The following is a 25,077-nucleotide window of genomic DNA, read 5'->3' as shown; positions in this document are numbered from 1 at the left end:
TTGGTATTTTGGCCTAGGTTTGGCTTGGCCTGACTGGTTATAAACTGTCAACGGTCTTTTCTTCTCAGCTTAAGTTTCCATAAAAACCCACTCTGGCATTATTGGTGGTCGGCACTTATCAGATCTTGAATCAGATCTTCTGTTTGGATAATTTAAACACTAGGGCTTTCAGAAGACCCTTTTAGCCTGGGCTGTGGTGCTTCCTCCCCAAGCCTCAGTCACCGCAGGGGATCTTCATGCTGACCTTTCACCTTCTCCCCCAGCACACCTGCCACACCACCTGCGACCTAGCCACAGGTGGGAGAGTTTTCGTCTGGAAGCAAATATTACAGTGTGAGCGGAAAAAAGGGGAAAAGAACCCCTTGATACACTAACCTTGTTAAATGTCTACTCAATTCATGAACTTCCATTTCAGTGCTTTTAAATTCATTGAGCTCCTTTCGAATGGCAGCCTGGAATGAAGAGAAGCCCGTGAGTACGCGGAAGAGGCAGACGGAGGGAGTTCACCTTTTGTTTCTGTTTTCTTTGACAAAGCCATATGACAAAGTACGGAAAATGAATTCTTTCACTGCGAGGGAAAAAAATCACCCAGAACCTACTAAGAATCCCCCTCCTGCTAAAATGTAAATTGCAAATGGCGAGATCTGGCATATTGCCCAAAGTGTCGTCTTCCTCTCTTCATGGAGTGTGGCCATCTAGGGAGCCAGAGCCCATGCAGATCTGCCCCACACTCCTGGGGTCTTGAGGGCACATTTAAATGTCAACCTCTCATCTTCCTTAGCTGCCCACAAGCATGGTGATGCCTCCAGGTGGATACTTCTAGAAGGTGTGGGTCAAATTCCTCAATCAAAGTAAGGGAATGGGTGATCACCCCCCCCCTTAGATTTATAAAGCCCTCACTCGTTTATAGCTCTGTTGACTCTGAGGTGATCTATGATCTATCCATCAAGGCCATGGGCTATGTGTGAAAGGCCTCCTCCTTCCAGCACTGCCCACAGGGATGAGCTGCGGTGGAGGGGAGGGCCGGGCATCAGACTGCCAGGACTGGTGAGGAGGGAGTGGGACAGAAGTTCTGGCACTGGAGAAAATCTCACTTCTTCCCCAGGGGCTGAAATTCTTTAGGTAGAATCAGCGGGGCTCCCCCGCAGAAAACGCCCAAAGTGCCTGTTTATCAACCTCGGCACCACTTCCTGTTCTGCCGAAGCAGCCTGTGAGGAACTAGAAAGTTCCCTCCCTGCCTGCTACGCACAACTTCAGCGCGCGTGTGTGGAGACATGCTGTACTTTCCCTCAACTTCTGCTGATCCCCATCCTCGGTCAGCAAGCATGCTGCAGTCAGAATGTGAACTAAAGGACCAAGGCCCCTTCCTCCATTCCCATTTACATGACACAACTGCCTGGGGACTGGGTCTTTGGGGTCTGTGTGTGTGACTAGTAGACAGTGGGGCCAGTCCCTGGGGTCACTCTCCACAGATGGCTGCACAGGGAAGAGAGGAGTGCTATGTTTAAAAGGAGGGCAGAGGCTTCCATTCATCAGGACCTGTGTGGTGGACCCACCATGCGGGAAGCCCTTCTGGAAAGTCTGCCTCTGATCCCATCATTCCCACCCAAGTGTAGCAGCTTCCCTGCGTTCACGCTCCCTGAGATTGGTCAGACCAGAGTCTCGCTGCAGATGACCTCGCCACTTTTATAAGAAAGCCACTGGCCCTGGGAATTCATGGGGTGATGGCAGGACTCTTCAAGAGAAGGTCCCAGTGTCTCCCCAATGTCACCTGCACATTGGATGTAGTCATTAATTTAGACATTTTTTTTTTAAAGGCCCTGAGCTCCCCAGTCCCTCTTGATGATTGGACTAGAGTCTCAAAGGATTCTGTAGCAGAGGTTCGGCCTGCTACAGGGTCTAGCGGACGGGTAAGAACGAGGTCTCCCTCCCAGCGTGGAGCCCAGTGCAGGGCCCACACCCACTACCCCGAGATCAAGACCTGAGCTAAGAGTCAGACACCTAACCGACAGCCTCCCAGACGCCTCAAGAACGATGCATCTTTTTGCCTCCCTTCTTTTGCCTCCCGGCATTTCCTAGAAAACAAGCTCAACTTCAGATCATTGTTTTCCAAACGGATGAGGGGCTGGTGTAGTGAGGCAGGTTTCGCCCTCTCTGTGATGCTTCTCGTCTACCATCAGGTTATAAGAACTGCAGACACAGTGAGTTTGTCTCTTTTGGTTGTGTGAATCCTCCCGGGTGAAGGGGACAGCGTCCTCTTCCCCGAAGGTCTGCACGGAGCCTGCAGCCCGGCGCTCGTGGACCCCTCTGGGCCCAGCCTCCCATGCTCTCTCTCCTCCCGCTGCTGTGCAGCCTGATTTTATGTGACTGCGTGGGCCTTCGCGAGGGCGGTGAAGAGCCAGCTGGGCGACCTCTCTGCAGAGGCGGCCTGGGGGCGGAGGCGGGACGCAGCAGCCGCTGCTCAGCGCTGTTGCACCGAGGCCCCCCCCCCCCGCCCCCCTGCTTACTTTGTCCGCAGCGGTGAGGCGGGTCCACGGCTTGTCGGCCCTGCGGTCATAGTCCTGAGCGTCAGCCACCTCCACGTAGTCGCTGAAACGGATGAGGATCTTTCTTTCTCTAAGTTCTTCCACCGTGGGTCTTTGGCTGAGCTGCAGGGAGGGAGCGCAGGTGAGACGCCGGTCAGTCCGCGAGCTTCCAGGTGGGGACGAGGAGAGGCCGCCAACGCGTCCCAACGAGAGGGAGGGAGGGACGGCCCCGGCTGGGGAGCTAGGGCCTCTGACTCCTGGACCTGGGCCTTTTCCAGAACTCCAGGACAGACACAGCGTTACTATCCCCGCAGCTATCTACCGGCTCATCCGGATAGACAGCCAGGCTGTCTCCGCCTTAACGACCGCGCAGAGCCTCCCTACGAGCCGCGCGTCCGTCTGTGCGGGTGTGGGTTTTCCCACACCTGTGCCCCTTCTCTCAGCGGGTGACAGGCACCTGACACCACACTTTTGTCTCATTTTGGTTTTGTAAATCCATGACCATGTGTCAAATGGAGTGTGCTCTGCAGGATGGGTTTGTAAGTCATTTTACACACGTGTGTGTGTTTTAGGAAAGGTGTGTGTGCAAACAACAGGCAAGTTCAGGGGGATGCAGGAATGATGCAGGAGGTCCGAGGGGACCCTGCTCCTCCAGAAGTTCAGATAAAAAGCCGGTCCACACATGCGGAGCGAGGCTGGCTCTGCGCCAGGGAAGCCGGGGGACAGGCCCACGGGATGGGTCTGCGGGGAAGGGGTGCGACAGGTAGGAGGGGAGCTCATAGTGACTTAACCGCCTCCCCGTCCTAGTCACTACACCCTTCCTTTGTACTTGAACAGCACAAGGCTGACGTTTCTATGATCATTTCCTGCCTCTAGGTTTATTTCTTTAGGAGGCTGTCCATTCAGGTTTAACCGATGTTATTTAAAAGCAATATTTCCTCTAAGCCCTAGACTGTATTTACTTCTATTAATAGAAAATGCAGGCAGATAACAATCTCACCGCAAAGGCCTATCAATCCCACGCACACAAGGGACTCCAAAGCACCCCGGCTGTTTTCGCTCTGTTTCCTGCAGCTGCCCTAGACCCCCGGCTGCTCCAGAGTGCCCCCCAGCTTGCTGCCAGCTGGCCGGCCGCAGACAAGCCCAGTCACAGGACGGCCCGCTGGTAACCGGCAGAGTGCAGCTGGTACTGCGAGGCTCCAGGTAAGACCAGAGCAGCCGGCAGCTCCCTGCTGGCCAGCGGTGGGGAGGTCTGGGGAGCAGAGGCCCCGTGGGCTGTGGCACCGGCCCGTTTGCCCAGATAACGTGCAGCTTCCCATCGAAGCAGTTCCAGTCTCCGCCGAGGCAGCCCTGGCTTTCCTGGGACAGGCCCTCTGGCAGCAGTGCGGGCCTGTCGCAGGAAACCACAGGTCCCCCAGGCTTTATGGGTTGCTGTGAACGAAAGCGGCAGCCCGTCCTGACTCGAAAATGTGTTGTCTAAAATGTGAGTTCAGGGAGCTTTTGCACTGTCATGAAAGGACATACGAACATGTACTGTTTCCATATCCCCCCGCTATGTAAGGACTCCCACTCGAAATCCCTAGTATTTCTTAGGACTGGCAAGATTTACCACAGGGTGCTGGACAAACAGTGTGAATTTCTAAGTGCACCATGACCAGAGCAAGGCTAAGCCTAGAATTTCTAGCTGTTATTTCTGGAAATCGTGACCTGGATACTTTACTAATAGACTTGATGGCAGAGTCCGGAGTGAACAGAAAACGAAATGTTAGATCTAAAGGTCAGGGACTATTTTTTCATGCCTGAATCCCATGGAGACTAGACAGCGTCTCTCAAATCAGTAAGGCGCTCCGAGGGAGGGAGGGAGTGAGGAAGGCACCAACTTCCTCCAGGGGCAGTGTCTCAGGCAGCGTGGAAGCCACTAACCAGTGCCCCCCGGGACGCTCCCCTGGGAGCACAGGCTCGTGCCCTGGCTCCTTGTGCCCAGAGGGGCCTCTGGCTAGTGGCCGATGTAGCTCTTGGGGCGCATGAACCTGGGGTCCCTCCTCAGAGGGTGAGGAAATGATCTTTGTGGCCAAAGCCAGGTTTCTGGGCTGGTGGGCTGGCAGAAAGGGTAGCGAGCAGGGGCTGGTAGCCTTACGGTTTCATCTACGGCAGAAATACCATTTGCAACCGAATACTGAAGAGTAAGTTACTTGAGCCCCAAATCCCACTATGAATACAACTTGACCCAAGTGCATGTCCCCTGCTCCCCTCCGTCTTTCCCTCCCTCCTTCCTTCTTCCCATCCATCCAGTGACCTAGCATTTTTTTTTTTTTTTGAAAGGGGGAGGCCGGCATTTCTTAAAAGATGGAACATATCATTTTTCTCAATTTGGCTGAAGAGAAAGACTGGTCTGCTGCTATCAGCATCAGCTCCTGGGGTTCATTTTTCTCATGAGCACATTAAAAGTAAAAGGAACTGTACTGAAGAACTCCTCAGGCAGCTATAACCGAAAAGCAGCTACCACCACTGGCATCCGGTCTCCTGCGCTCAAGGCTCCAGAGGGAAGGAACCGCTCAGGGCCCCGAGGCCACACGGAATCCCTTACCTGCTGCCAGGCTCCCATCTCTGTGGCAGAAACACAGCTGAAAGGTCCTTCCAGCCTCGCCCTTAAGAACAGTTCTCCCTGCCCTGAAACTCATTACGTCCCAGTCCCCAAGCCAGGGGAGGGCAGGCGCTGAATTTCGCCGGCAGTGTTCCTACTGGGGAGGAAGAGGAGCCAGTCCTCCTGTCTCGGAGCCCTGCAAAAACGAGGGGCTCTCTGGGGGCACCTATCCCTAGCAGCACCCACCCTCAGGGAGATGGGGGGGGGCGGGAACCCCCTCCCTGCCCTGCTGCCAAATGATGCCATCAGCTGAGTTTCCGTAAGAACGAAATGTATGCTGCCATATTGTCCTATTACAAGTTTTTAGCAAGAAACCCCTCAAATTTAGGAGAATTTCTGGGCCCAGCAATCAACCCCAATGAACCTGATGAAAATTCAATCTAAATTTTTTTTTTTCCTAAGTCTAGACCTTTCTGTGTCAGAAAGGAGGGGTTGTCACCAGCCTCTCTGGATAGCCTGTCATTTCAAGGACACACGTAAAACAAGCCCGTGCCTCTTCCCCAGGCCCCCACACTACTTAGGCTGGGAAGAGGGATGCCCTGCGTGCAAAGACTGGCTGCTCTGAGGGACTTAGAGAAGCAGACCGTGACTTGGGTGAGGGCACTGGGATGAAGTGGGGCCACTTAGCTCTCCCGTGAGGTCCCCACAAGGGGGCCGCCAGCCCGTCATCCGGCCCTTCAGGCATAACTGGGGCGGCACCTGCTTGTCACCAGCTGTCTGGGACGCTCCAAGGGAGAGAAAGCCCAAGAGACACAAATCAGCACCCTTATAACTGGTGTGCGGTTTTAGGACCTCTGAATTTCTTCTTTTACATAATATTTCTAGGGGGAGAAATCCATTAATAAACCTTTAAAAATTAATTTTAATGGGTCTCTTAACTGTCTCTAAGATTTGAGTATCTTTCTTTCAAGATGGTCACTGTAGGAGGCTGATTACAAACACTGTAGTCAGAGAGAATACAGTATTATTTCTTGTGTGCTATCAATTAATTAATACTTGTCCACATCATCCAAGAAAAGCCTCCAATAAGAGTCTGTCATTAGGCCACTCACAGAGAATTAGATCCATTTGGGTCTACTCTGCATTGCCACGCCATCCATCTTTGGGGTTAAAATACGTAAACATTCTAGCTTTATGACTTTAAGTGCTTTTCAAACACCTTCAGTAAATTTATCAGTATTTTGGGCTTTTTCCTAATCAGTAATTCAAATTGGATTTGGCAATAATACAGTCAGTTCTCAGTTAATAGGTAAGGAATAGTATCCAGGGAGGCGAGGGAAACTTACTCCCCCAGGGTCACAGCACAAAACTGCATTATATTTGAACTACTGATTTTGACGATGAATTTCCAAGGCTTGGCGAGGTGAATTTTTAGTGAATCTGGTGAATTTTTAAAGAATATTCACTGTGATTGAAAATATAATGCATCTGCCGTCAAGTTGCTTGGGGTGGGTGGGTGTCCCCAAATCAGGCGACAGAATGTCACCAGCCGGAGGGACTGTGGGTCATGAAACTGAGCTGACCACCGTCCCCAGGAGAGGTCCTGCCGAGTCCAGAGAGCCGCTCGCTCTCGTGCCTGAGGAGCAGGACCCCCGAGAGAGCTTCCAGCGGGCCAGGGCCAGGCAGCTGCAAGGCCACCGGGGCCCACGGAGGGCACTGGAGCAGCGGGCGGCCCGGCCTCTGTCCCAGCTCCCATCTGGAGAAGCTGCTCACCTTTCGAGTTAACCTCCTCTTGATCTCTCTCTTCTCCTCTTGTTCCTCCTGTTCATTCCGAGCTGCAAGAAACAGTGAAGGGGCTTTTGATTTTGGGAAATAGTGTCACACACAGGGGTATCCTCATGAACGTCCGCAGGCTCCAGGCCGAGCCCCTCATGACTTGAAAAAGGGGGGAGCGAGCTCCTGTCCTCTCCCCGGCCACCCTCCTGCCTGTGGGATGCTTGCCCAGCTGCCCGCACGGTTTCAAACGGACGGTGAGCTGGCTGGCCGCCTCGCTTAGTTTTCTTTATGCCACACGGGGGTTTCAAGTCTCCAGGCAGAAGTGCTGGGCTGAGAGGTGTGGCTTCGAGGCAGGGAGGTAGGTCCTACAAGAGTGGGGTGCTGTGAGCAGGGAGGTGGGCATCTGGGGAGAGGCAAGGCTCCCTGCTTTGGACAAGCCCCGGGCCCACTCAACTCTGCCTCGGGCCTCCCAGTGACTGCTGGGGGCTCATTGTGATGTGGCCTCATGTCTGGTGCTCTGTGGGGACCAGAGAGGAGGCCAAGGCGTGGGGGTGCCCGCCATGTGCTGCAGGAGCAGAATAAGGCACGGCTGACACCCAGTGCAGCCCGACTGCACGGAGGAATTCCCGAACGCTCACCTTTCGCAAGCCCTGATTCCATTAGTTCTTTGAATCTTCCAAGAAGTCCACAGAGCAGGTGGGAGGCCAGAGTGTGGGACACAATTGTCTGCATTTAGGCTTTTTAAGGAGTGTCTCAGGAGAGAAGACTTCGGAGTCTAAATGTTCCCAGCTTAGTATGTGGGCTGACCTACTCATCAGGTGTTTAAAGAGCCGTAGGTAAGAGGGTCTGGGGGATGGAGCAGAGATTTGGGGGACAGAGAATGAGGGCTTATTTCTCCTCCTAAGCAAAGCCAGCGACCGAGCGACCGTGGGAATGTCACTTTCCTCCTGGCTCTGGGGCGGAGGCACGGGTCTGAGCCTAGTATTGTCTATCAAACCGTGTCAGAGGGGGTCTCTGCTTCTCAGCCCCTGACTTTAGAGGGGCAATAATGAAAGCAGTCTCCTTCCAGGTGGTCTTCAGACCACCCAGGGGCACTCGCTCGCTCATGCTGAAATCACTGTTGTTAAATTACATTTCAGTAAGTTAACTCGTCATACCACTGCACCCCTGCAATTCAGTTGTCTCCGGATAGGACGGGTCTTTAAAAGAGGGAGGCCCCTGTGCATGGAAGTGGGGTCCCACCCAGCTCCTCCCCACCAGCCCCGGCAGCAGCCAGCTGGGGGAGACACCACACACTCTGAAGGCCACACTTCCCACTGGGAGGGACAGTGGCAGGTCAGAGCCGGACTCAGGCCCTGAGCGACGCCCCAGGGGCACCGTTTGGCCACTGTGACTGACTGGGGGGGGGGTTCAGGATCTACGGGGGCACCAGACATGCCCACATCCTGCAGTGGGCCGAGGTCACCAGAGGACCCCAGTGCAGCATGCCCACAGGGCCCCCACCCCCACGAGAGACAGACAGGGAGGGAAGGAGGGAAGGAGGGAGAGATCCTTCCTCTGGACTGAAAGATCTTATCTTCCTCCCAGAGTTCCCCTTAACAATGAAGGTTTCTCTTGGATAAAAACTCACTAAACTAGCCAGCCATTAACAACTTAGTAGGAACCAGGCGATCCATGGTAAATGGGGAGACAGAAAGCAAGAAGGGAGACCGCAGACAGGTGCTTCTGCAGGTGGCCAGGGGATGAAAGGGGAGGTCGAGTCTGGAAAGTGAGGACCCAGGGGGCGGCTCCAGGGCTCTTGGTCTAAACGAGGATGTACGAGCCGTGGCGTTAAGTGGCTCAGCACAGGCTACAGCGCTACACGGCTAATTCGTCAGACGACAGCCCAGCCCCTTTTGGGCTTGCTAGAATAATCGGCCTCTTTCCCCGTCCATGTGTTGCGTGGGGCCGGCCCCTCGTCCTCGTTCCCGGTTGCTGGCCTCACACTCCGGGCGGGGCCTCCTCATCCCACAAGCCCCCTCGGAGCCGTGGCCCAGCCTGGAGCCGTCCTCCCCCGTGTGTGTTTCTAGGGTCCCCTGCGGGGCGGGGCCACACGTGGCCGCCTCTGGAATCTGTACCTTTAGTTCAAAGCCATTTACAAACCCAGGGCCATGAATTCTCGGGCTGAGGGTACCAAGACAACCCCATTAGGCAACTGGGAAGAGAGGCCAGGAGAGGCCCGTGATGTCATCAGCTGCCGCTGTCATCAGAGTGCGCTCATTATGTGCTCAAATGCGCACAGAGTCCCATTGGCTGCGGGACAAAGCCAGCTGTCCCCGGGGGCCGGCGGGGGCTGGAAGGCGGCTGCGGACCCTCCAGGCTCCCCCGCACAGCCGCGACACCCGTGTCCCCAGCACCCCGGACAGATGGCTCCTCAGATGACTGAAAGCCCGGTTCAGGATCATTTGTGCATGGCTGTTTCCTTATACCACTAAAAGTTTCTTGTTTAACAGAATGGATTAAAAAAAATTCTTAGGAAAACAAAGTTCCAGAACACAGGGAAAAAATAAGCGTGAATGGGAAGTAGACGTTCACGTCTTAAAAGTTTCAAAACCGAAACGACCAGCCTGTTTGAACTTGGTCAGGCAGTTCTTTAATTCGGCTATTTGAACGGGGTAAGAAGGAAGAGGGACTAGAACAAAAGTGGACCCTGGGAACAAGGTTTTAAGGCCGCCGCTTGCGTCGCCTGGCTCTAAGCCCCTCAGGCTTATTAGACCCCAGTCACCGCCTCGGAGACCTGAGTCTCCTCCTAGATGGCAATCACCCCCGACCATGAGGGATCCGCCTGTGGTCTCCCAGGGAGCTGGGCCTCCTCGTTCCCTGCCCCGAACCCTTGCTGAGAGCAGCACTATTTTCGGAAACTTGAGCAGCGCCCCAGAGAGTTGCAGCCTGTCTGTCTGGGTGCAGGCTGGGGGCCACCAAACAGCTCGGCCCCATAGGTACATTGTACCGAGATTCCTCCAGAAACAACAGATCCGTGTTGGGTGTGTGTGCGGGTGAAGAGGCAGAGGGGGAAGGAAGCACGTTTGCTCGATTTCCCACACCCAGAATACACGGACACCTATCTTCCTTCCTCTCCAACAAGGGAAAGGTAATGATGGATCAGGTGTGAGACTGGGGCAGAAAGGGAGACACCACACAGGCCAAATGCTTCCCCGACCATGAAAATCATCTGAAAGAGTTCTCATTCGTTTTACAGCATTGGAAGCTTCAAAACTGCTAAAGGCACCTCGTGGTTAGAAAAACACACACACACACACAAATTCCGAGCGACCGAGGAATGACGGGAGGTGCCCCCAACGAGGGAGGCCCGTCCTGAAAATCGCGTGCGCTGAGGGCTGGGGAGGAGGCAGGCGGTGGACGGAGGCCCGCCTCACAGGGACAGGTGCCTTGCCGGCGCTGCGGGCCGCCCCCCTCCCCCCAGCCCTCCCTGGGGAGGGTCAGCCGCTCACCACCCTCAGCAAACCACTCAAAACCGGCCAAGTCCCAAGGCCACGGTGGGGGCGGAGTAAAAAGGAAGATCACGAACATTTTTGCTTGGTCTAAGTGGAAATATCCAGTCACTCCGACTGAGGCTTCACGTGATTGGGTGTGTGTGTGTGTGTGTGTGTGTGTGTGTGCGCGGCATTCCTAGCAAACGCTGCACGGCTCTTGTTTCTCTTTTCTAGAGAGAAATTAGAAGCGGATGCGTGTGGGGAGAAGGGTCATGAATTAAACTAAAGACAATATTTGTTGGCCGTCTCGAGGAGAGTGCTGGCGAGTCGTAATAATGACGGGGCAGACGTGGGCTGAGAGGCTTTGTTTTTAAATCATTTAATATCTGCCACCCCATGGAGGAATCCTGATGTCCCTGAGACGCTTGCTTCTCGTAGTTTCACGCTGGCGAGGCACCAAGTGGGTTCCCTCTCTCAAGTCTCTCTGCGTCCTGAACCAAACCCGGGGCTCGCTCCTTCTCTCTCCCCATGGCCAGGCTGACGGCGAGCCTCCCTCGGGTGACAGCATGCGGCCGGCCTACTGTGGGCCAGTTGGAGGAGCCCCGAGAGAGGCACACGACGCGTTCTCACTTGGAAATGCTCTCCTAGACTTTAATTTTCGCAGGAAGGGGGTGGTTATCAACAGCAGCCAGCTGCCACGGGAAGTCATGGTTTCCAGCCCCCGTTTTCAAATGGCCGTCTGCCTTGTTTTAGCCACTGACATAGTATTTGTGGGTTTTAAGTCCATTTGGGTGTGAAGGTGACCCTAACTCTGCTCAGAAGCCCTCAGGGAGTTCTCATATTGCTGCTTCTCTGACTTGACGGCCCACGAAGGGGACGGTGGGTCTCACGGTCCCGGTCTGTGAGCTTTCTACGAGCCAAGCGGACTCGGACTTGCCTGCTTTGCGGAGGGGCTGCCCTTGGACGGTCTAGCACCCCGGGGTGAAGCGTCAACCATCAGAGCGCTTCTCGGTCATTTCCACCCAGGCACAAGGCAGAAACCGTGTGGCCCACACACTGAGTAAGAACCAAAGCCACCACGCGACACCAGCGACTGCCACGGGCTGAGTCACTTACGTTTTAGAATGTTCCTCTGCTCCAATTCCTCTGCCGTCGGCCTCTGGCTCAGCCGCCTGCGGAAAAAATCCAGGAAAAGTTTTTGGACCATATCATATCCTCCTTGGGTCATTAATCTCCGCGGCCCTTGTAGGTGCATGAGACAGGGTGCGCGCCCGTTCCATCCTGTGCTCTGCGAGACGGCCTCTGACCACCGCCGCCTCAGTTCCTCAATTTCAACCCCAGGAAAGGCGCCCTGCGACACGTCACGCCGAGCTGACCCTCCTCCTTCCTCCCGCCGTCGGCCCCTCCCCAGCCCCGCTCCCCCGGGGCCTCTGGGCCAGGGGACGCTGCTCGTCACAGAGGTCCCTTTCTCTCATGTGGCCTCGCTTTGGGACTGCGGCCTCTGCCCCCCACCCCCCCGCCGCAGGCGAGGGCTCGCTGCTTGCCATGTTTGTGCAGATCCAGTTAGGACAAAAAGAGGCTCACGGCCCCGGGGAGACGCAAGACAGCGCTTCTTGTGTGCAAAGAACAATAGATGCTCTTCTTCTTGTCCCCACCCATCACCACCAGAGCCGCCTTAGACGGGGAAGGACAGGGGAGCAGGGACGGGAATGCCACTCCTGTTGCCGGCACTAACGGGGCTGTAACAAGTATGACATCACAGCAGGGGCGTCAACTGGCCATGATGCAACAGTGGGGGGCGGGGATGGACGACAGTGGCCCCCTGTCCCGACAGAAGTCCCCAGCGAGTGGGGAGGGCCCCGTGGAGGAGAAGTACAAGCTGGTATGGGCGGACAAAGCACTAGCAATGAGCAGCACGAACCGTGGGCCCTAGTATTCACAGAGACGGTTCAGTTTTGGAAGCTCCTGGCAAGTACTTAACGAGCCTGCAGAGTCGAGCATCGTGTGGCACCCACAGGAGGGGGTGTGCACGAGAGGAGAAAGCCGTGGAAGGAGTCAGGGGCTCCTCGGCATCCTGCACAGGGGCCTAGGAGCTCCCCTAGGAGCTCACGCCGTGCTTCCTCGCCGGATATCAGCACAAGTGTCTCTAGTTGGCAAGGGGCGTCTACACCATGGAATCTCGAGAGAGACCCGGAGTGGGAACAGAAAGTCCATGGAGTTACCGAGTGCAAGTTGTTTAAACCCAACGCTGCTTGTCACCTGTAATTTTCATTGCCCTGGATTTTGAGACCCCAAAAGCATCGCCACAGATGCTCTGGATAGGGCACGGGCGTCGATGCTCCAGAAAGGAATTCCGGTCAGATACCAGCTGGTAAAATCTAGAGTACCCTGGAAATGGTTGGAAATTGTATTCCAAAGCGTGGTTCAATTTATAAGAACACTGTCATGTTCGTTAGTCATTTTCTCTTCCAAACGTCCCACGAAGACACTATTTCTTCCCCCTGATAAGGGCCCGCTGTATAGTTGGACGTTTGCAATACCGGAGACTCTAAATTGGGACTCCAGAGTCTTGAAGTCTTTCCTAAAATAGCACTCTCAGAGCTCGGGAGGGAACTGTGTCATGGGTCTGGAATGCAGACTCCTCTCAGAATGAGCTGCTGGGAGGCTTGCCTCACCTTTCTTTTATCTTCCCCCAGAACCCTGGCTTCGTTGGTAGGGATGTGCAGCCAGCTTTGTGGGACCCCTTGGCCGAATCCAGGCTCTGGATGCCACTAGGGCTTTCGGTCAGTAGGTTTTGAATAAGCTCCCGATTCAAGATGGAGCTTGCATCCCAGAAGTCTCATGCCCAGATGCGTCTGCAGAACATTCCCCCACCCATTGATTCTGCCCCCAGACCCGCTGCCTGGTTCTGCGCTGGCTTTTTCTTTTTTTCTTATGAGTCATGTTTGGAGGGGACGAAAGGACAAGAGACTGAACTACAAGCAGAGCAAATTCTGTTAGCTAGACGGCCTTAGAGTCAGACACATGCTTTCTAGCGAGGCTCCCATTGATGTTTAATTTCTCTCAAAAGGGTCCGAGAACATCAAGGCCAATCACCACAATGGAACGGAGCTAAGCCCTCCTGAAGGACACATGCGGTACTGAGTCGCTTTGGCTTTGACAGTGAGATCAGGTAGGAAAATGATACAGGAGTTAGGGGACCTGGGTTCTAGTTTTGGCTCTGCTCTGAGCCTACTTTCCGTGGACACGGTATTGGGACTGCGCTGCAAATAACAATTTAATTGGCTAAGGCTGATGTCATCCCTGTCGTGTACAGGCATGGTTCTTAGAAGCAGATGCTATATACTTGGCCACATCCAAACATGAATTCATTGAGGGAGTGTGAATGGGGGGGGGATAGGAAAAGAAAAAAATATAAAGAAAATACATAATAAAACATTTAAATAAATGCATTTGTTCATTTTACAAATTATTGGTTGAAGGCCAGCTCCGTGCCAGGTTCTGCGCTGGGCACTGGGTGAGTCAAAACGGATCAAGGTCCTGCCTCTGGGGGAGGCAGTCATTAATCAGGTGGTCACGGAAGCAAGTATGAAATGTAACCATTGTGAAAAGCTGCCAACAGGAGGCACCTGGGCAGGGATTCTGGTGTTTGACCAAATTAGGCCAGGAGAGGGGTCCCAGGGGGAGTGATGTGGTGCCCCAGTGGGAAGGACAGAGGGAGCCACAGTGCTGGAGTGGAGACAGCGAGGGCAGGAAGGAAGGTGGGAAACAGGCCGTGCGGCCCACGGGGGCCGTATCAGGATTCTGATCTTTTTTCAAGGAGCAATGTGGAGCCACGAAAGCGTTGACATTTTAGAATCAGTGAGGGCAAGAGTGAATGAACATTTCAGATTTACAAGGGATCTCCTTGGTGGTTGTCTGGAGAGTGCACTGGGGTGGGGGAGGGGACAAGAGGCAGTTTGGGAAGAAGCCACAGGAGGGACACCTGGGCCAGGCTGCGGCAGCTGCCATGCACATTCTTAGGAAGCTGAGCTGACAGACCATGGAGATGTCGTGTAGATGGACAGAGCAGGGAGAAGCAGGTATATGTAAGATCTGTCTGTCTTAGCTTTCACGGCTTACACAACTGGATGGATGGCAATGCCCTTCACTGAGACATGCACATGGGAAGGGAAGCAGGGTTTTGGAGGAGGATGGGAAGGGTGGAAGGGAACTGTGAGTCTGAGTTTGGATCTGCTGAGGTGGAATGCTGTCGGAACATCCAAGAGGAGAGGGCAAGTAGGCGGCCACAGGCACCATGCTCCTGGAGAGGAGAGGTTGAGGCCAGGGAAGGAAATCTGGGGCTGGTCTGCAATACGGAGAATATTTGAAGCCAGGAATATGATGGGGCACAGCCTAAGGAGGCAAGAGGGCTGAGGCTAGAAGCTCACAGAATCCCACTATTTACTGCTCAGACGGAGCATGACGAATCTGCCGGGAGTCAGAGGAGGACAGGGTGTGAGGGCAGGAGAACACTCAGCACGTCGTATCCCTGAGTGAGGTGGGAAGATGGGCCCAGCCGACATGGTGCTGGGTGCTGCTGAGAGGTCAGGTGAGCCTGGCAAACTGCCCACGGGGATCAGCACCAGGTGGGCTGGAAGCAGCCTGGCCTAGAGCTTTGTCAGGAGGCTCAGGGGATGCAAGCCAGGCTGGAGTGAGCTGAGAACAAAGGTGAGAAAATGGACAAGTATGGATGATTCTTTCTGAAGCCTGGCTGGACAAGAGACTTGCAGGTGAAGGGGGCCTCTGGTGAGGTTTATACTTTTTACTGGGAGAAGACTGGATGTGTTTAATGGAAATAATCCAGATGAGGTGGTGGTGGCGAGAAACTATATGAGGAGGGAGGAGGCTCAGCTGATGGTGCAGGAGTCCCGAGGAGGCAGGAGGGGTTGGGGTCCAGGGACAGAGAGACCTTCCTTCTCAAATGTAGGAGAGATGGCTCTTGACCATGACAGGGGAAGCAGGATGGTGTGGGTTGTACACAAGTGTGTATATTTGGTACTGGAATTAATGAAGAGTTCCCAACTGATGGCTTTCAGTTACTGTAACACAAATAAGTTGGTTTATCACAAGGACGACTTACATCAGCTTAAAATGATACCCTTCCTTCGCAGGGTGGTCTTTGGACAGATCCAAATTCATAAACTAAAGGGATAAACTCTAGCTTCAGAATTCTAGTGGCCAGCTTCTTAGGAAAGGACCCAGAGCAGCCTGACATGGTCCACGTAAAGGCTCCTTTCTAGATCTACATTGTACAGAAATACTGGTCACTAGAAATCCAGATAGCAGAGCACAATTACTTTATTAATAAAGTGGTCAGTTTTATGAATAATCCCAAGGAGCAGATAACTCTAAGAATAAAAACTTTCTGAATGTATTGTATCTCTCACCCCTGTCTTGATGGTATGTTTAAGTCATTGTATCAGATTTAAACTCACATTAAATTTAAAAAGTGCTTCCTGACTCTGTAGGTAGACATGACCATTTATATGCTAGATGATAAAGGAAACATTTTTGGGAGTTTAACTTTTCAGTAAAATGAATGATCCGAAAGTAGTAGTTTTAATAGGCTCTCAAGTGATTGATTTCAATAGCTTTTGCTGTTATATATGTGGCCCTGGTTTATAAGATATCGCTGAGCTGCAAAATTGTTGTCACTCCTCAAATGGTTTCTTCTTTACATGGAACACCACCGCTAAATGATCTGCATTGGCTGCAAAGTGAAAAATCACCGAGTTCCTGTTTAAATGTCACGCGCCATCAGTCGCCACCTGGGAGCCTTCCAGGTCCTTGCAGAATTTAGAAATGGATTTTGTGTAGTAACAGTTTGAACAACTCTATGCTGGTGACCGCAAGAAACAATGACATAAACGAAGGCTTTTCTCTGTGCATGTGAGGACTGTGACAGACCTGAAGCAAATGGCACTTCGGCTTTGGCCTCGGAAAAAGGAGACCGTGAGAGAACATGGTGGCAAGACGTTTTAGACGATGCACAGGGCAGGGGAGTGTCTCCCCAGAGACATGACAAAATCCCTGTAGGTCTGGTTGGTCTGACTCCTGCTGCTGATGAGGATTCGTTCTGCCGCAAGGAGCTAATGAGCTTTCTGCTGGCGTCACAACTGCAAGGTCATGGCTTTCATTAGCGTTTGCAACCACAGATTGTTTGGAGGGCTCTGGTTTTAAAGTTTGGATTTCTGAAGCTCTATCTGCATTTCGGGAAAAAGCAAAGCAGAACTGACTTTGGTCTTCTGCATCTCAGCCCCCGGCGGAGGGAATGGCCCTTCCAGATGGGTGGGAAGAGAAAATGGGAAGGACTCGTCCTCTCTCCTAAGGCAGGAGGAGACGGGTTTCCCAACTGCTGCTCCAGGTGGGAAATTGAATGAGTGCAGACAGGCGTGATGGGGCTGCGGGGAGGGGAGACGCACTGAGTTACGGCCCCTCCTTCGGAATCTTTCCAGAGGACGTGTCAGTTCCACATGGGCTGGGGGTTTCTGTCTGGCTTTGGCCATTGCGGCGTCCCCAGGTGTTAGGAGACCTTGGAGAACAAGATAGATGCTTTTAGTGATTATTTAGCCCAGATCCTGCCAGTTCTGATGCCACACACGCTCCTGGGAAGATCTCATCCATAGTCATGACTTCAGTTCACATCTCTAGCCCGATGACTCCAAAATCTATGCCTTCAGTCGTAGTTTCGAGCTCTGGACGGCCTTCTCAACGTATACTCCTATTGGCTGTCACGCTCAGAAGCTGCTAAATGAAGTCATCCGTCTTCCCCTCCGGTCCTGACAGCTTGGCGTCCCCGTGAGCTGCCCAAGCCGGGAAACTGGGAATTGCCGTTGCTGCACTTGACCCTCAACAGCCAATCCACCGCCAGGTCCAAGCCGCCCCCCATTCTAGCCCAGCATAGCCGCCTCGGGAAGGCAGCCCTGAGCATCTCTGCTGGCTGCGACAGCCCCCCACTCGGGTCCGCCTCCACCCCGCTCGGGATGGTCTAAGGGGAAAGCCGACCACAGCACTCCCTGCTTGGAAACTACGCACGCTCACCCAGGGCCTGCAGGAGGCAGTCAAACACCCAGGGTCCTAGAAGAATCTTCATGATCTGCACGCTTGCCAAGAATCCCCCCCCACCCCATCCTGTAGACATAACTGCGTCTTCCTGGTTCTTTCCAGATTCACATGCCTTTCCTGAGAGCGGCATTCGCTCTCTTCCTCTTCGGCTAACTGGGAGTAGTCGTCAACCTCACAGCTTCAGCCTTAAACATCACTCCCTGTGGTCACTAACCTTTTGGTGAAGGTGCCACCGTGTGTGACAACAGTTTCGCATGCTGGTGCTTGCCCTTCTTGTTATGGCCCGGCCTGTCCCCTGGACCCCGGGGCTCGGGCTCTGCGACTTGGGGCCACCCGGCCCCCTCACCACCAGGGTCACCTCAGGAGCACAGAGCTGGGCAGCTGCACGGGGCCCTGCTTAGGGGGGCCCCCGCTTGGGAGGGCCCCGCACTTGGGCTCTAGGCTCTGCTGCCATTTTGAAATTTTCAGTCATTTCTGAACAAGGGACCCGTCACCAGCTCAGTGTGGTGTCTACAGCGCCTGGCACCGAGTCGGGTAACTGGAGAAGCTCCATGTTTGTGAAATCATTAAATACATGTTGCCCCATGACTATGCCTTGTCTTTAACCTTTCTCTCTCTTCTAGTTCTTTCCCTAGGGCAAGCACATCTGCTCTTTATTAGAAACAAAACAAAATGAACGACCCCCCCACCTCTGCTGCCCCTCCCCCAGTGAACCTCCTCCTTCCCTCGCCCTTGGCTGCCGGACCTCTTGCAAAGAGCGGCTCAGGTGCGAGGGCTCAGCAAACCATCACAACCCCGGCTTCTGTCCATGCCGCCCTATGGCCCTGGTTCTCCCCTGGACAATTCTGCCCCCAGGGGACCTCCGGCAACATCTACAGACATTCGTGTTGTCAGGACTGGGGAGGCCGCCCCCGCATCTGGCTCAACGTCCCACCCCGCACACGCCTGTCCCCCACAACACAGGACCAGCCGGGCCACGGGACAACAGTGACGAGGCTCAGAGCCCTTGCTCTCCCGAATCAGGAATCCGCGGCCGTCAAGGTCACTGGGGATTAACTGCCAAATCCAGCGGCTTTCACAGAGCCCTTGTTTTACCTGACCTTTCTCTATCGTTGGCCCCTTTGACTACCAGCGACTTCTCGAAGCTCCTTCTCCCCTGGTTTTCAGTGTGCTCACGTCTACTTCCACACCCTTGGCTCCGGCTCCTCGGCAGGTGGCACGCCTGGTGAGAGCCCCAGAGGGGCCCTGTCCTGGGGGCGGCTTCAGAAGCAGCACCGTACGTACCCAGCGTGGGTCCGCCACCCGACAGGCGGGGGCCCTCGGAGGAGCCGGCCTTCTCCCCACGCCCCAGCCCTTCATGCCCGTGTGGCGGAACGAAGGGGTCCCCCGAATGCCGGTCTCCTCGGGCAGACTGCCTAGAATTCCGGTGCTCGGAACGGGCAGAGGAGGGACAGCAGGGAGGCCACAGGGAGACCGTGCCACTCCTCTGCGAACAGCCTTCAGGGGCGACACTGCACTAAGAATACAGCTCACACTCACTTCCCCCCGTGCCCTGCGGCGTGAGTGTAAAAGGCCCCATACCGTGTTGGCCTTCACTCTTCCTTGTTCACCTTGACCTAACGGGGCACACATCCCCAGTCTGGAACAGCTGCAGGGCCTCTGGATGCTACCAGCAGAGCTAGGAGCTCCCCCTGCTGGGCTCCCCCCTCTTGATCATGGCCTCACCCCTGACACCCATATTACCCACTTGCATGACTATCTTTCCAACTAGACCGGGAATCCTTCACAGGCAAATGATGCCTTATTTATCTCTGTGTTTCTAGACTTAAGATGGTGCCTGGCTCACAGGAGGGGATGATTTTTGATCATTCAATCAATGAACAACACTTCAACCCAGGAGTTGTGCCCAAGGGGATGGCCAGAACTCTGGGCCCTACACAACGGTGGCCCGGCCACTGAAGAGGTTCCTCTGGGAGAGTGGACAGCAGTTTTGCTTTTATACCACAGGACTATGCCCTGCTACCCTTTCCCACTGCCAAGAAGGCGGAACAACTCTTAAAATTATTGATCCACGCACCCAGCTCTTTCCAGGAATTTCAGTCAATAGTTTTCAATTTTCTTCCTCCTCCTCATTGCCCTCAAGCTATTCACAAGTAGCCTGGTTCCAGCTTGGGAAAGAGCACAGAGAAGAGAAAACAGATTGGGGTCCAGAGCCTGCCTCCTGGCCTGCCCCACCATTAGCCGGAAGGTCGCTTGGGCACGTTATGCCGCTGGACCTCCGAGCCCAGTCCCACTGTCTGACGGGTAGCTGTGACCACAAGCTAGCCTGCCTGCTACCCGGGAGCGCGGAGAGGCTGGAATGATAATGAGAGATAAAAATCCCTCTTAAAAGTAAGTAGAAGGCATGAAATTTTATTTTTGGTAACTTGAAAAAAAGTCTCTGACCTCAAATAGATAAATAGGTTACTTTTCAGAAGGAAGTGTTTTCGGCTTTGCCCATTGGAGGCTGTGGCCCCAAAGTGAGGCCCCGTGGCTAAACTCAAGTATTGTGAGGTAAAACCAGAGAAAACATGGAAATAATGTTGGTCGTGTGGAGCTGAGATCAGTTTGGAAATAACCAGGGGAACGTGTGTTTTGCTATGCATCAAACACACTGAAAAAAACCCAAAATGGTACAAAAACTCAGAGTCTAGGGTCACCTGGCTGACTTAGTTGGTAGAGCATGTGACTCTTGACCTTGGGGTTTTAAGTTCGAGCCCCACACTGGGTGTAGAGGTTACTTAAAGAAAAATCTTTAAAAACAAAACCAAAAAACTGAGATCCGACATAGTGAATACTTTCAGTGTTACTGGCATTATTAGGCATAAACCCAATATTAGCGATCAGGAAGGTTTCACTTTGAAAGAGTATCTGAGTTGTTCCAATAGGAATTAAGATAGTTAATGAAGTCAACCCAAGAATATGCTCATTTCAACAAGGCCATCTTCACGTGAGGAATCCATCACAAAAGGCTAAAACAACGTGATGCCAAAAGATAAGAAACGTGGGGATAAAAAAAAGCCCACTGTTCTACCACGTTAAGTGGCTGAGGAGAGCTGGTCACCCTGAACTTAATTTTATCAGTCTATCCACCCACCCATCCATCCGTCCCTCCAATCCACCCATGCATGAGTGAGTCCTTCTGTCTGTCCATTACATACCAGACATTGGTCTAGGCCTCCGATTATCTATCTTAACAGATAAGCAGTCTATCGCTTCCTTGGTTCCTACAGAAAGTGCTACGGTAATCTACATGAGAGATTCATCTGTCACCTCGGGCTGTTTGACAGAAGGGTTCCGAAGCCTGCCCGCATCTTTGAGATTAGTCCTGCTGTCAGTAAATCCTCCTCAAGTTAGCATAATTAGTGAGCCCTAGATTTCCTGGTAGAAGATGGACAGAAAGATCACGGTATGGAAAGTCTTCCTTCTGGATGAAGCTGTCCAGGCTTCAGACACGGAGAAAACCAGAGGGAAAGGAGACGCCTGCTTTGTTGTCACGCATATCAAATCTGGTGGATCCAGAGAGTGACAGATAATGGTCATTTGATGAGACTGTCATTGTGCCACTTCTCTTTAAAGGTAGAAGCTCAAACTACGCACAGCGCTCTACCCAGGAGGAAAAAGCCAAGAAAACCATTCAGATGACTGCATACAATGTTCTCCATGTCACACAAACCCATCAGCTCCAATCTTTACAAAGTACCCCAATGATCTCTGGAGTCCCCACTTAGTTTTTAACATGTCCTGCCACTGGCCAAAGGGCATTGGCCGCTCTCTTCTTTTTATGCCATAACCTGTGCAGTGAGGGCGCTTGCCTCCACTGCTGGGAAAGCCACTCGACAACACTTGGTCACTTGACTGCTGATGGCTGCCTGCCCAGTGCGAGGGCACGGATGTTCACATCCATGGAGCCGATCCCGTGCAAGAAAGCTAACCTCTGGTGGGCTCAGGACGTGTCCACCAAACATGCCCACAACTGTCCGAGTCTCAGCAAAAGACCTGCTCAGGCTCAAGCAGGAACTTCAGGTATGTGCGGGCTTCCAGCGAGTCTAGCTTGAGCCCTCCCTTGGTATCTCTGGACTTACTGTCCTTCCTCCTTTAAAGAATATTGCTTTTGATGGACACAGACCATCAAGACAAGGACAACAAGTGATTGCAATGAAGAGAGGAAGCTCTGGGTGTCACTGCTGGGTGACTGTCATGGGCAGTATCAGGGGTAGATCGACGTGCACAGCCCAGACAACACAAAAACGGCGTTAAGAGTATATATTTAATTTATTCACCCATTCATTCATCCATTCATTTAAAAACCATTATGGTTCCAGACTTCCCCAATGCCTCTGCTCTGTGGGGCCCCAATAAACAACATACATGACCCATGACAACTTTCTGAAGCTAGACAACGGATGAAGAGTTGGATGTAGGCCCTGGGGTGCCCCCTCCCACCCAGACTCCTCTCAGGAGCCCCCAAACATGTGCAGGTCATGCTCTTTTCATATTCACCCCCAATGAGCCAGTCCCTCAGGGCCATCAGCACTCCCCAAGGCGAGTTCGGAGGGTACAGGTGAGGCAGAGGCCAGGAGACAGGAATCCCCAGCCTCCCTCCCCCTCTTCATGTGGTGCAGCCCCGGCCAATGTCCTCCTGCTGCCTCCCACAAGCTCCTATTTCCAGAAACAATAACAACTGAGGTTCAGATGAGCTCCCGTGCTGTTTAGAAGCCTGGAGAGGAACACACAAAACCCCCAAAGAGTCTCAGATGCCCGTGCGGAGGGGGTTTTGGTCACATTATTTTGCAAAGTTTCCTACAGTCCTCCTTTATTAAAAGTCCCACACCCCCCACTCCTTCCTGAGCCATCACTTCTCAATTGTAAACGTAAAGCTTCATTAAAGAAGAAAAAAATCTATTTATCTATTTGAGAGAGAGAGATGTGTGCAAGAGCAAGGGGAGGGGCAGAGGGAGAGGGAGAGAGAACCTCAAGCAGACTCCTTGCTGAGCACAGAGCCCAATGGAGGGCTCGATCCCACAACCTTGAGATCATGACCCGAGCCAAAATCAAGAGTTGGACACCCAACCAAGTGAGCCACTCAGGAGCCCTGTAAACCTTCATTTTTAAACCAATAGACCTGTAGCCCAAAGGAGGTGTATTGAATGCAGTTACTCTCATTAAACGCTAAGTGCCTTCCTATGGCATGGTAATCTCTCACAGAATCTATCTTTCTATATATGTGATGTACCAAAAAAGCCCAGACCACCCCCCCCCAACCCAACCCCGTCCACATACTTTTTATTTCTGGCACGATGGTGGACCTTAGGAATGTCTAACCAGTCTGGATTTGCAGTTCTGCCTTCTTTGGAAATCCTTTTAATTGGGAAAGGATCAGGAAAGATGAATGGGATGGGTCTATCTGTCTGGGAAAGGATCTACTTACATGGGAAAGGGGGAAGAGGAATAAGAACGGGGAATGGAGTGATACTGACACTTTGAATAGATTTCGCCTTGATTGTAGAGGAAACAAACAGAAAAGATCTCTCTCTACTTTCTTGGCCTTATCTACCCAATGCTTTGGGAGATCCCTTGCGAGAAGAGACTGTCTCCCCTTAAATATATTCCCCCAAATCAACTGAACTCATAGCACGTATCTACCAAGGGACTCTTAGCTCCCAGCCTGGTGAATGAGAGTCCAAGTTCTCTTCCCTCCCTTGGGCTCCTTTTCTTTATGTCCTGACATCTGGTCCCATGAGGTACACAGCACCTACACCACACACATGCTCCCTCACTCTCCCACAGGTGCACTCGATGTGGGGGACCGGAGGGGAATCCCAGGTGACTGGGGCACCACCCTACGAGCAGGTGGCATCTCAGGGCTGCAATGCTCCAGTATGAGCTCAGGGAAACTGGGCAGACTCCATTAGCAGCCCTGGGCCGTGACTGTCATGTCCCTCACAGGACCACCAGCAACACCAGCTCCTGAGAAGTCAGAGAAACACCTTCATCCTGAGGGAAATGGCTGATAGTGGAACATTCCCTTAGGGGTGGTCTCCTCCCCCAGAAGAGCATCCTGACCGCCATGTTTTTTTTTTTTTTTTTAATGGAGGAGGGGTAGAGGGAGAGAGAGAACCTCAAGCAGATTCCACACTCAGCATGAAGGTGAGGCGGGGCTCGATCTCATGACCCCATGACCTGAGCCGAAATCCAGAGTCTGACGCTTAACTGACAGAGCCACCCAGGGGCCCCATGACCGCCGTGGCTCTATCCAGAGAAATCGTGAGGCTGAGCTTGTCTGAAGGCAGAATCCCACCCATGGGGGAACGCTCGGCCTCTCAGAGCCCTGGAAGGCCTCGTTCTGGGCATTCACGGCAGGAAAGGGATGGGAAACCTTCCATTCCAGCAAAGCACCGGGCCCTTCTCAGCACCTCGCTTCTCTAGTCAGGAGACGGGCTCTCCTGGTGTGTGTGTGTGTGTGTGTGTGTGTGTGTGTAAGTACACGTCTTCCCCATGCTGTAAGTGTTGTACAGAGGTTCTGTCAGGCTCTGGTCACCTCAATTTTACACACATCCCACACATCGGCGGTTCTGTGATTTGCTGGAACGGCCACCACGACCTCTCTTCTCACCTGTGTGATGCTCGGTTTAGTGTCACCGGAGGTCAGAGCTTGGGGCTCAGGCCCGCCTCGCGCTCCAGGAATCACGCACCCGTGTGGGGCTTTGCCTCCTTGCGTCCCTCTTCCTCGTGCTTTCAAACCTGGTCCTGGGGCCGGAATCCAGCTTCAGCCCCCAAAACAAGAAGACGCTCCTCACTTCGGCCGCTACTCCTTTCCCAGCTGGACCTGCCTGGCATAGCGCGTGGCCTTCCTTCTTGAGGACGACACACACCTTCTGCTAACTGGACTCCCTCTCGGGGCACCTGGGGGGCTCAGTTGGTTCAGCGTCTGCCTTTGGCTCAGGGCATGATCCCAGGGTCCTGGGATCGAGCCCCACCTCAGGTTCCCTGCTCAGCGGGGAGTCTGCTTCTTGCTCTCCCACTGCCCCTCCCCCTGCTCATGCGCACATTCTCTCTCAAATAAATAAAATCTTAAAAAATAAATAAACAAATGGATTCCCTCTCTCATCAGCCTGTACAGCCGGTCCCTCCTCCGCTGGCCAGGAGCTCAGCTGTGCTGTTTCTGATGGTACCTGGCTGTCCTTGAAACAGCTTTCCTAATGGCTCAGGTGATAAATCCAGTTTAAAAGAATGGAGTGTACGCCTGGTATAATTTGTAGAAACAATACGGGCTTCACATTTGGACTAATAAGTAAAAGCAAATGCAGTCATTCTGATTAGAGAAATTAGCTCAGAGAAAAACCTCTTTGTGTGAAGACAGACACAATGTCTCCCTGTGATGGGGACACCTGAAGCTTGTGCCCTTGCTACATGGACCCAGCGTCAATATTGCGAGGGGCAAGGCCACCCGATCCTTAAACGTGTCATCTCCTTCTTCAAAGGGCCAAGCAGTGAATGCGTCAGGCGGGGCGGACTCTGCGGTCTCAGTCACTACAGCGGGAAAGCAGCCACCGCCCCCCCCCCCCCCCCC

General features: G+C 53.2%; 1 protein-coding gene and 1 long non-coding RNA gene across 4 annotated transcripts in view; one reads left to right on the top strand and one right to left on the bottom strand.

The window, feature by feature from the left end:
* PHACTR1 (phosphatase and actin regulator 1) overlaps window positions 1–25,077 on the bottom strand; it is a 289,593-nt gene that overhangs the window by 3,747 nt on the left and 260,769 nt on the right. For all 3 annotated transcript variants that reach the window (XM_040645055.1, XM_040645056.1, XM_040645057.1), the window contains 4 exons: window positions 11,475–11,530; window positions 6,883–6,944; window positions 2,508–2,648; window positions 376–452 (listed from right to left, as the gene is read on the bottom strand). In XM_040645055.1, coding sequence (XP_040500989.1) covers window positions 376–452; window positions 2,508–2,648; window positions 6,883–6,944; window positions 11,475–11,530 — 336 coding nt within the window. The remainder of the gene's footprint in view (window positions 1–375; window positions 453–2,507; window positions 2,649–6,882; window positions 6,945–11,474; window positions 11,531–25,077) is intronic.
* Window positions 464–2,501, top strand: LOC103664906. The gene is made up of 3 exons (XR_569158.2): window positions 464–826; window positions 1,818–1,910; window positions 2,080–2,501. It is a non-coding gene; the product is annotated as an uncharacterized LOC103664906 (long non-coding RNA).

Source organism: Ursus maritimus, unplaced genomic scaffold (genome assembly GCF_017311325.1).
Source record: "Ursus maritimus isolate PB19 unplaced genomic scaffold, ASM1731132v1 scaffold_30, whole genome shotgun sequence".
NCBI lineage: Eukaryota > Metazoa > Chordata > Mammalia > Carnivora > Ursidae > Ursus > Ursus maritimus.
Note: the sequence above shows the minus strand (reverse complement) of the source record. Positions and strands in the feature narration are given on the sequence as shown.